Source organism: Pinus tabuliformis, chromosome Q (genome assembly GCF_031772625.1).
Source record: "Pinus tabuliformis cultivar Carrire ecotype Pingquan chromosome Q, CPIR1, whole genome shotgun sequence".
In the NCBI taxonomy this organism is placed as follows: domain Eukaryota; kingdom Viridiplantae; phylum Streptophyta; class Pinopsida; order Pinales; family Pinaceae; genus Pinus; species Pinus tabuliformis.
This window is the reverse complement of record NC_142296.1, coordinates 785,531,651-785,544,241: the sequence shown is the minus strand read 5'-3', so window position 1 is coordinate 785,544,241 and position 12,591 is coordinate 785,531,651. Positions and strand designations below refer to the sequence as shown.

At 39.7% G+C, this 12,591-nt stretch overlaps 1 protein-coding gene across 1 annotated transcript in view; it reads right to left on the bottom strand.

Annotated features, from left to right (window-relative positions):
- The window catches only part of LOC149221839 (polyprenal reductase 2-like), a 278,960-nt gene that overhangs the window by 144,506 nt on the left and 121,863 nt on the right, over nucleotides 1–12,591 (bottom strand). Inside the window, exon 3 of the mRNA XM_089385249.1 lies at nucleotides 9,660–9,894. Coding sequence (XP_089241375.1) covers nucleotides 9,660–9,894 — 235 coding nt within the window. The remainder of the gene's footprint in view (nucleotides 1–9,659; nucleotides 9,895–12,591) is intronic.

Here is a 12,591-nt window from a genome sequence, read left to right as displayed (position 1 = left end):
CTTATAGTAGTAATGAAGGTTTCCCAAATAGGAGGGAGACCTCTTAGAGTCACAATCACCAATTCCTTGTCAGACACAGATTCCCCAACTCTTTGCAATTGATCTCTAAGACGAGATATCCTCATAATGTAGGATTGCACAGACTCCCCTTTGTTCATCTTTGTGTCTTTGAGTTGATATTTCAAGGAGATGATTTCATTCAAATTGTTGACTTCATACATGCTAGCTATCTTATCATACATGTCCTTAGACTTCCTCAAATTTCCAACATATGCAAGTAAATTATCTTGTAAACCATCAACTATAATTTGTTTTGCTTTTAACTCACCTTTCTTGTGCTTGTTCTTGATAGCAGCAGAAGCATTCTCCGTAGGCTCAGGTACTTTTCCTTGAATGTAATCCAAAACATCATTGTTGTTAGCTATGATCTTCAACCTAACTTTCCATGTAGCAAAATTAGATGAGTCGCCCAACTTCTCATTTTCCTTGAAGAAGGAAGACATCTTGACCTAACTAGATTGGCTCCAACTTCTCCAAAGATGATTGTTTCAATGCTTGTCTCCTTTTGTGCTTGTCTTTCACCTTACCTCTGATTCCATGTTAATTTTCACGCTGCTCTATGTCGTTTCAATTACCTTTTGCCCAATTCAATACTTCAATTAGCAATCTTTTCAATAGCAATTAATCTTTCCAACCATCAACAATAATTGAAGATAGAATAGTAAATGCAATGACAAAGGAGACAATCAACACATCAACAAGAGACACCAGTTTTAGTCAAAGACCAGGGAAAATCCCCACAAGGGGGTAAACCCTTTGAAATTCTTCTTCTATTAAATTGTCATAAAATGTTCAACAGAGAGCAGAATGAGCCCAATACAATATGATTCAGCAAAATAACCCAATAACATTCAGAAATATGTTTCTAGAATCAATAAATATCATAGACAACTTTTCATGTCTGCTGTCAACTGCGACCAACTTCGGTCAATGGTCAAAATTCAGTCAAACTTTCTAGTCACAGGGACGAGGAGTTTTGAGAGCGATTGAAGGCTTCCAGTCACTCCCTTGAGCCTACAAGCTAGTGACTGCAATCAAATTTATCCTTTGACGAACCAACGACTATAACCCAAAACCCTAAAAACATATGCGAGCTTTGGACCCTATAATTTCAGACCTTTGCGAACTTCTTTTATCGACCCAACCTCAGACCTGTGCGAACCAATCAATGAAGAAGAGAAGAAGAAGATGCTTGGTGATGTCCAAATGAGCTTGAGGTCACTTGTATTTATAGGCTTCCAAGGGTGACCAATTTACCATTAGGGCCAACCTATCCAAATGTGCATATGTGGGTTTTTCTTCATAAGTACACTTTCCCTTGTCCAAATTTGATGATCTTTAGGTCAATTTTGGTCCTCTCGAAAAGAGGAATTCAATGCAATAATTATATCTATCAAATAAGTTGTCCAAAGTGGAATTTGACTCTAGTTGCATAATTTAACAACAGAGAATATAAAACTAATAAGAAGCCAACAAACACTCATAAGTAATTATCAAGTTCAGAGAAATCTACTTTAATCTACTAGCATATTGATTTCTCAACAATATATTGTGAAAATTCAGAAAGCCCCGAATCCTAATGCAGCAACTGATTAAGTTTCTTCTATTTGTTAAATAAATGAACAAATTATTTATTGTATTCTATGGCAAATATCGAAACTAATACACTACAGCGTTCACAAAATAAATATTGAGGAAGAAATAAAAACGTTGGAAGAATAGATGCACACACACACAAATACACAGTTATTTTTGGACTAAGTCCCCAGAAAAACCCAACTCGGGAAAACCTGTGCAGCAGCTAAGGGTTTTAATTATTATGCAGTGGTAAATCTGAGTAAAAAACTATGGACGCTCAAATCTAGTAATCCATACAGAGAAATGACTGACAATAAGTCTAGTGAGAAAAATCTCACTCCCACTGGCGATTCGGCACTAACCTTGGCTCAAGATGAGTTGCTCTCTGTTGCCTCTTTGTAGTCCCTGCGTCAACCTACACAATATTATCTCCCACAACTCATTAATGCGTCTCTCGCTATTGGATCAGATGTTGTTTGGAAGATGGACTCTCCTAGCCTTCGGGCTCCCACTCCGGCTTCTGGCACTGAATCACTGCTTCTCCCCAGCAAAATATGGATTCCCCTCTAAAGCTCCGCGTTGCCTCTCTATGGAACTCACTGCCTTTCCGCAATGCACTTCACCGGACTAGAAAATCTCCCTTCGGCCTTACTATCCCTGCCCTTTTCTCACTGCTTCAAGCTCAATAGATCTCTCTCCGACAACTCAGCGCTACTACTCTGGAGTTCGATTTGCTAGTAAATTCTAACTTCTGGTGGCTAAAAGTGTGATCTCCAACCCCCATCGAATTTCTTCTTATAATCTCTCGTTGAGACATCGACAGCCAAGATTAAAACATAATCGGTGGCTAAGATTAACTAGAACTTGATCCATGTCTTCTTCTAGAAGATTCTCACCATGACTTAATTAATACCCTTTAATTAATCATATTCCCTAAGTTTAGACTTAGGAAACATTAAAAACAATTAATTCTTTTAATTAAGTCATCTCTAGGTGGAATTTCCAAAAACAACTTCTGGGTTTTGGAGAATACATGTATTCTAACCTCTCCACCAAATTTTGTGGCTAGAACACATCCGATGCTACAAAAACTAACACTCCCTCTTAGCGAGGAATGAGTTCTAAAGCTGCAACCTACTGAAGCAACACCCTGTCTCTGAACCACCTCCTGTCACGTTGTTGATGTCTGGTTGTTGCTGCCCACCAACTACTACGCAACTCTGATATACATTGCATCTGTGCTGCTGATGGCCCTGTTGAATTGCGGCCAACGCTGCATCTGCACTGCAACTCCCTCTCCATCTGGTGTTGCTGCAACTACAGCAACTGCAACTAAAAAGCATCCAAAATATTGAATCAACTGTGATCGGTATGATGCATCTATCACCCAAGTCCTGACTGTTGCTAGACTCTGCATTGCCACTGAAGCCTCTGCGCTGCTACTGACTCTGCTCTGTGCCAACTGCACTACTGCCAGCTCTACACTGCACTGCTCAATATCTTACCGCTACTAGCCACTACATCTATCACTCTGGCATCTGACTGCACCATCTGCCACTGATCTATCCCGCTACTGCATATTATGGGCTCCCGTAGCAAGGTATTGATTCATGAGGTGGACCTCCTCAAGAATCCTGCCCATCATGTAGCTCTCGAGGGCTACAAAACCAAATCATCCCACCTCACTCCTGGAGGTATATCGGTGATCATGGCAAACTCTTCCTCCAATCTGGAGGACAGCCTATCAATCTCTGCGGATGCAGCCTGCTGATCTTGCTTCTCCTCTTTGTCCTTCTTTTTGAGAGGACATTGAGTGCTATAGTGGCCAAGCTCACCACATCTGAAGCATTTGACCTTGGAAATGTCCTTCTTCCTCCTACACTGCTCCTATTGCCCCTTTGATGCGAGGGCCACATTCTCCTCTTCCTTTACTTGCTTCATCCCACTGCTGCTGTTGGTGTCATTGATGGTGCTCTTCACCAAATCTTGCCTCGTCTCCTCCTGTTGTAGATTAGCCCACATTCAATCCCAATCTGGAAACTTTTCTCTGCCCTGAATACTCTGGACGAAGACCTGCCATTCTTCGGAAACGTTGTTTAGAGCTAACGCACCAATTTTGCAGGTTGGGGCGCTGACCCTACTACAGACAGTTGGTATTAGATATCCTGAAGCCTAGCGAGGAAGGGGTCTACGCGCTCCCCTTTCTGCATCCTTGTGCATCTCAGCTTCTCCTCAAGATACATTTTCCATTGCTCGGAAGATCCCTCGTATAGCGTAGCAAGAGCTTCCCACATCTGTCGAACATTATCTTTTCCAACTATGTGAGACACTACGCAATCTCAAACCCCATCGAGAATCAGCCTCTTTGCCTTCACCATCTCCTTCTTGTAGGCCTTTAGCGGATCTGCATCTGCATGTACAACTACCACGCTATCGATGTAGGTTTTGAGATAGTATTCATCTAGAACACAGGAAATTCTTGCCTTCCAGATCACATAGTTGGAGGCTCCCTCTAATCAATCCTGATCTCTCAGCCCTGCTGATGCCATCTCTACAAAAAGTCGAATTCCTCCTCTTCTCCTCTACGTAGTTGCTGACTGGCTCTACGCACTCCCTGCTGGAGCGAGAAAATCTGGTCACAACTATTGCTACTCTGCGAGGAAAAAATCAAACTTTTGGGCTAGAATCCCCTGAGAAAAGAATTCCCTCAGTGTGTGCTCTTCCTTCCTCCTGACGCTATTTTTCACTAGCAAACTGCTGCAAAATAACTGTGTCCCAACTGAAGATCTGCTCTACAAGGAAAACACTGCTTCTCCCTCTGCCTCTGGTAATCTTTGATCTAAAAATTTATTCTCTGTCGACTCTCTCAAAGAAATAAACTTTCCTCAAAAGTTGACCCTCCTGGCCAAGGACTGCGCTGCCTCTGAGGGTTTCAAACTGCTGCCTATGCAGAGTTTCGAAATTTCTCTTCCCTTCTGACACTGAGCTCTTCGACATCTATCTGTGTTCTAATACCATGTGAAAAATCGAAAAACCCCGAATCCTACTGCAGCAATTGATTAAGTTTCTTCTATTTGTTAAATAAGCTAAACAAATTATTTATTGTGTTCTAAGGAAAATATCGAAACTAACACACTACAGTCTTCACAAAATAAATAATGCAGAAGAAATAAAAATGATGTAAGAATAGATGTGCACACACACAAATACATAGTTATTTTTGGACTAAGTCCCCGGAAAAACCGAAATCGTGAAAACCAGTGCAGCAGCTGAGGGTTTTAATTATTATGCAGTAGTAAATCTGAGTACAAAACTATGGATGCTCAAATCTAGCAATCCATACAAAGAAATGACTGACAATAAGTCTAGTGAGAAAAATCTCACTCCCACTGGCGATCCGACACTAACCTTGGCTCAAGATGAGCTGCTCTCTGCTACCTCTACGTAGTCCCTGCGTCAGCCTATGCAGTACTGTGTCTCACAACTCGAAACTATGTCTCTCTCGCTATCTGATCAGTTGTTGTATGGAAGATGGACCCTCTTGGCCTCTGGGCTCCCACTCCGACTTTCGGCACTGAATCACTGCTTCTCCCCAACAAAATACAGATTCCCCTCTGAAGCACTGTTCTGCCTCTGCGTGGCTCTATGTTGCCTCTCTGTGGCACTCACTGCCTCTCTGCAATGCACTTCACCGGACTAGAAAATCTCCCTCCAACCTTACTATCCCTACCCCTCTCTCACTGCTTCGAGCTCACTAACTCTCTCTCCGGCAACTCAGCGCTACTACTCTGGCATTCGATCTACTAGTAAATTCGAATTGTTGGTTGCTCAAAGTGTGTTCTCCAACCCCCATCGAATTTCTTCTTATAATCTCTCGTTGAGACATCAACGACAAAGATTAAAACATAATCCATGGCTAGATTAACTAGAACTCGATCCATGTCTTCTTCAAGAAGATTCTCACCATGACTTAATTAATACTCTTTAATTAATCATAGTCCCTAGGTTTAGACTTAGGAAACATTAAAAAACAATTAATTATTTTAATTAAGTCTTCTCTAGGTGGAATTTCCAAAAATGTTTTCTGGGTTTTGGAGAATACATGTATTAGAGCCTCTCCACCAAATTTCGTGGCTAGAACACATCCAATGCTTCAAAAACTAACATATATACCTGTCCAGGAAGGTCAAATCGTTGCCTCTTAGGCTGACTTGTCCAAGAAGGGCAAACTTGGTCTTGCGTTGACTCTTTGACTCAAAATAAAAATTCTTTTTCTTTTTCTTATAAAAGTCCAAATGGGACTTGACTCAAATACATTTCTTTTGACTATTTTTTACTCTATAAGCAAGAAGAACATGCTTTGACCAAAATAAAATAATAATAACAAATATAATAAATATGCCAGTGATAAAAAAATTACATTTTTATACATTATGAAGACTGACACTAGTTACATTTTTTCCTACATTATAGTTGTTGGTTCTGACAAAGGCCGAGTTCAGTGTGCTAACAACATATTTGTGAAGGATAGAGGATTAGCTACTAGGAGGGCAGACCTTTTACAAATGCTAAATATTAACTCTTGAATAAGTGAACAAGTAGTAATTTGGAGGTTACTGAAAATCAGTGTCTTCATCTTCTTGACGGGTTAGAGCCTGCAATTTCTATAAGTTGGTGCTTACTGTGGATTGGTGTCAACATCTTCTTGACAGGTTTGAGCCTGCAACTTTTTGTAAGTTGGTGCTTATAGAAGATTGGTGTCCTCACAAGTGATCGTAATAAATTGAAGATAGTTTTCAAATGTTTCTTCATCTCTCTGTTCATACATTGTGGATGATTAACTATGTGATGTGAATTCAATTTTAAGATTAACTAGGTGAAAAATTGTTAACAATAACAAAATATCGATTCACCTACCCCCCAGTATTTCCATCATTCTAAGCATTTAATGCTCTATCTAAATCAAAGGAACTTATAATGTCCCAAATCCAATGAGAATTAGCCCGCTATATCTTTAAGGGGTACTAAAAAAGCATAAAGCAAGTTGATTACCCAAGCCATGCAAGAAAGAAAAGAAAAACCATTAAGTAAAAGGCACACCAGAGGAGAGGAAAAATTAGGCTGAGGAAAGGGGTAACTCAAGCTTGCACAACTATTCCCTCTTATCAACATTATACTCAAGATGTTGGACCTCCTTCATTTGGCACCATGGCCATGGCATCTCCACTTTCCACTCCATGACCACATTTTTCACATGCACCTATGGATTGATGGGCCTACCTAGGAACGATCTCTCCCATTGGGGGCTGAAAACACCTAATAGGGCTAATTGCAAAATCATCCCTAACACAAGTGTGGTAACTTGCTTCCAAGTCATCAACTAGAAAAACATTTGAAGGCAATGTTTTTGTGAAGTATTTTTGTGCCCTTAGCATTTAATATGGTCCACTATGATACTTTAATGTTTCTTTACCTAATGATGTTGATCTCACTTGATCTTGAGGTATGTTTCAAGTAGTTTTTCACAGATACATTGGATGTCCCTTCAGGGATGGCTTGACTGCTTTTCCATCACTTTGAAGAGGACTTCTAGCCCAACTATGACAACATTTATGATATTGCAACCCTAACATTTCCCCTCTAGAGATTAGCGTTGGACCTTGAAGAGCCTCATTATGAATGTATGGTCCCTTCTACACCTCCAAATGTTGAAACATTGAGCCAAGAAAACATGGTGTTAGCTTGATTGATGATGTGCCCTAGAAGACTAAAGACGCCCCCTGGTTGGCCTTGCCTACTTGATGTTCATTGCCTCGTTCCTTAGCCTAGATGATGATGGAGATTACTTGAGACACTTTGGGAGAGCTAGCATACTCCCTTTTGATGCTAACACAATGTTCTAGGGTTGCCACATCATCCATGCAAACTCTAGAAAGGTGATGCAGGGCTTCTTGATGATGACATCTTGCACAAGGAGATGCACACGTTCACTTTGATGAGGTATCTTGGAGTGAGGATCACTCTTGGACCTATTGTCACCTTACTTGATAGAGATGCTCATTTATGGAGGATGACATCATGTTGGAGAGATAATTCTCCCACACATGTGGGGAATTTATGGCATTTTATTATGATTTATCATTTTGTAAAGCTATTTTTAAGTTGGCTTGTGACCTATTAGCCTTGTTGAATGCTTTCAGCAAACTTGGGGCTTTTAATTGTAGATTCAGGAAAATTGACTTGTTTACTCTCATATAAATAGAGGGGAGTCAATTTCCTTTGGATCATTGTCACACACACTTATTATTCTTCTCTCGAAGGAGTACACACTAGTATTTCTTCTCTTTCTCTTGGATGCAATGGCTAAGTAGAGTGTGAATTGTCTAGGGGAGGATATGTTTTGCATGGAAAGGCTTTCGCATGGATTGATGAAATGATTCTTACTTGAATGGTGTAATTTTAATGCTATTTTTCTTCCACTTTTCATTTTCTGAAATTACAGTTTTTCATATGCCATATTAAAATGTACAATATCTTCTATGAACCTTGAATTTATGCAAAATCTGCCATCAAGAATCCATCAAAAGAACTGTTTTTTTTTGCATACTTTAACTTTAAATCTCCTAAGAAGAACGTTGTTAGGATTTCTAAAATGAAGTGAATTGTCTTCTGCCCTCTCTAACAAAGGTCCTTCTATCTTAACCTTGCCCTAACTGAATGTCAGTTAACTCAAGGCACTAATCTTTGTATGTCGATTAGTATTTAGTAGAATTATTTGTCTTAGGCCTTTTTTTTATCCAAGGAAAACCTCACAAGAAATCCCAACAAATGCTTCGCCACATTCATTGAAGGCATTTCTAGTAAACACATCAGCATAGACTAGTGCACCTAACTCAGGGGGATTCAAACAAGGCACCTAGGAGTACAGAATTCACAAAATGCCCAACAACATTGGCAACGACTGGTTAAACTAACCCTTGGGCTAACTTTGCTAAGCCCCTTGCCATGAACAATTTCTAATTTCTTCTCCCAAGGTCTAGCAGCAACACCAATCATTCCAACAGTGTGGTGCATTGTTCCAGGATCACATTCCCCTCCAAAGAGAGCTTTGGAAATGGGGGTATTTTTTTGGGGTGGCAAGGGGAGTCGGGGTGGGGGCTGTGGGGCTTCTCCACAAATAGGATTGCATGCATTGCTACCAACCCATTCATGTTGGCACTAGCCATAATTGCAATAAGAGTGAACATCTTGACTCTATACGGAACAGATACTCAGCATATGCTCAAAGGCTGCAATAATACCCAAAGGCAAGTTTTATCGGTCTTATGACTGGGGTGATTGGTAAATCGAGCAGGTTCCTAAATAGCAGGAAATTTTTTATCTATGAGAGCAACATCATCTCTCAATACTCTTCAGTGTCCCTACTGATGTTTACTCCCACATCAAGCCCACAATCAAGATTATTCAATCTTATGGTAGTTGAGTTAGACCTTTAATTAAGTCGAGCGATAATCATGATAAGTGACGTTGAACGATCTCTGTTTCCAAATTTAACTATGCCTAAATATTCAACAGCAAAGTTGTTTTATTTTTCTTCGTAAAATTCTAACAGTTGGTCTATTCTTCCTCTAAAATCTTAAGCTATTATGGGTTTTTGTTTCTATTTTGCTCAACATCCCTTTCTTTGTAAATAGATATGGTTTTCCAGATTATATGAAAATTTTAACTTTCGATGCATTGATAAAACAATTTGCAGCCAATGTACCCTTGCACTATAGTCTTCTGATGGGAATATCAAACTGAATTAAAGCCAAATTAGAGGTGGAGAAGCTCCATATATCCACAGCAAAAGATTAAGCTGATTCAACGCACAATATACATGAACTCAACGCCAAAGTCAGACCAACATGCATATATAAAATTATTAACCAGATGAGCCTTTCATTCCCCAACAAACCAAAACAGAATTGAAATGATATTCCTAATGTAGGTGCAGAATTAGTATCAAAATTTATCCTTACCAGTATCTTATGGCACCGGAGTTGATGAATCCATCCCCACATGAAGACAAGTGCACCAGTCCATTGCCACCATCCCAGTTTCAAAAGAGAATTTCCATACTCCAAAAATTTCAACTCTATGTCAGTTATACGAGCTCTTTGTCTTAATACAGAAAGAACTGCTTGGGTGATAATATAAGAGGACACCTCTGGGACACACAAACTGCACATTGATAAGGGTGCTGCCAGGTAGAAACTGCAAAAACAAAGATCCAGCTAAAACGGTCATCAAGTATGCCCTGAATTGAATAGTCATGCAATATAAACAATGAAGCTTTGAGGAGAATCAACGAAAAGCTGTTAAATCATAATGATTCAATGAAAGTTATAACTATTTGACAATAAACAAAAGACATGTAAAACTTCACTTTGGCAATAAACAGAAATAAGTCATCCAATATGTTCTAGATTGCTCCAGACCAAACATCAGAAGATGAATTAGAAGGAGGATATTCTGCACTATTGGTTTTGATGTGGTTTTGATGTAAGATCAATATAATCATACATCTAGGAAAATATGAAATGCTAACAAAATCCATTGTAATCTACTGCACTACCATTAGGTAATTCACCATTTGGGGCCACAGTTTTTATTTTTTTCTTCTTTTTTCACACTACTTTTTTCAGTTTGCACAGGTTGACGTCTCTGATTTTGGCACATGTCACCCAATTTAATGCAAAATTCTGCAGGCTGGAGGCCATCCCAACAGTTGGGGATGTTTCCCTTGCCATTTTAGGGACGGGGAATGTGTCCCCGCCCTACACAGGTCAAACACTAATATATCCTACAACCTCCAAATGAAGATTCTGCAATACAATTTTGGAGAGAATGCTGAAGTGCATACATGGTTCAGCTGAGCATGATCAAGCTAGCTTTCCAAGTGCATGATGTTCATAGCCAGGAAAATAAGCTAAACATTGCCCTTCAGCAGCTAAAGGTTAGAGCATACACAGGGAGAGAGACAGATCTCTAAATACCCCAGACAAGATTTTGACAAGTTTGTAGATAAATTAACCTATAGTGTCAATCGAAACTAGATGAATACACAGTGATTTGTTGAAGAATAAAGGGAAAGATTTCAGGTACTAGAGACCAAGGCAAGTCAAGCCCCTAACCTAGCAGAGGATATCTACATATCAATGTTGCGAACATCGTGATAGGGATAAAATCGGGGAGGGTCCGGATAAAAAAAAAAAAATAAGTAAAATTAAAAAAGAAAAAAAAATCAGGCAAAAAATAGTTAAAAATAGGCAAAACATCAGCAAAATTTTAAAAATACAAAAATATTCATTTTTTTTAGCATCTAAAGCATCCACAACATAAAATAAATTCATTGACACATAAATATGAAAAGAAAACTAATATATAAGATGTGTAATATTTCTAGTGCTACAACGGGGAGGCTGGAGCGGGATGGGTGCTAGTAAACCTCAAAGAAAAGACTGAATTAAAGTTCACATGGGGACTCGGCAATGCCAAGAACAATCAAGCAGAAGCTCTCTCTCTCTTTGGCAAGGATTGAAAATCAGCGTCTCTAAGTATGTCAAGAACCTGATAATTGTTGGTGACTCTATGGCGATAATCCAAAAATGTTTGTCTTGCCAAGCACGAGAACCTCATCAAAACAGAACCCTCCCCAATCATTATAAGGATAATGTATCTCTTAAAGAAGATTGAAAATTTTAAAATTTTCCATGTAATGTGTGCCAATAACCAAGCGGCGGATGTGCAAGCCAACGTCAGGGCAGAGTTAGAGCAAGGCTCTTTACATATCAACAACATAGTTGAAATATGTCATATCTCATAATACGGTATAAAAAAATAAGACCAGTGCAGTACAGCTGGAGTATGGGTTTGCAGAATCATAATCAGGCAGTTACTATGGACAGCATTCCGATGGCTTTTTGCAGTGCATTGGGAGAAGGGGCGGTTGGTAGGAAGTTAATGCACAGGTGTGATCGTGGGAGTTCGGAGGCCATGATCCATGACAGGTGGGCTTTCAGTCCTTGGTCATTTGTCTGGTTATTTAATATTGTTCCATTCGAGGGTTGGGTAGGTACCTTCGCAATTCACTCCAAGCAGATATCGGCAGTGGTGGAGATGGATGGTAATTGTTTCGCCATGATGCAGAATCAATGTTCATTTATGGAGGATAAGATAGGAAGGAATGTCGGGATGAACCAAGCTATTATTTTCTAATGTTCCAAACTAAAATTTACAGCTAATAACAGGCACATGAACTAGGCTATAGCAAATAAAACCATAAATACGCATGCACCATCAAAAACACCAAGAAGTTGGGCAAATAAGCTAAGCCATTTTATTAAATTATGAGCTGTAAGGAGTACATATAGCAAGGAACAAGTGCACCTGGGCTTGCATAAGCAAGCTGGAGCAAACCCAAGTGGAGGAAATATCCACAAGAGCTAGGAAACTTTGACCCAATATCCTTCTATGTAGACCTAGAAATTGGCAACTGCTGCTGCACTAGAAACGTTGAGAATGACCCTTTATGATGCCCGAAATTGCCTGAAAATGCAGTTGTAGTTTCTCCCAAAAATACTCATCCAAACCCAGAAAGGAATCTGCCTTAAACCAACCACCCGCAAAACCCACAAAATGGTGCAATTATCGGTTGAATAATAAAACACGCTACTGGACAAAAAGGGCATTTCCGGCTTGAATACTGACTGGAAAATTCTGCAAATTTAGCCCCAGATGCCTCTCAACAAACCCACAAAAACCCAGAAAGGGTTTGGTCTGGTTTTGACCCCCGAAATTCGGCCCCAAATACCATGTCCTCCTCCAACAGCTGGGAAATACGACCTGCCTACAAACTCCCAGAAATAGCCCTCCAATCACTCCCAACATGCTGAATTTTATTGCCCCAAG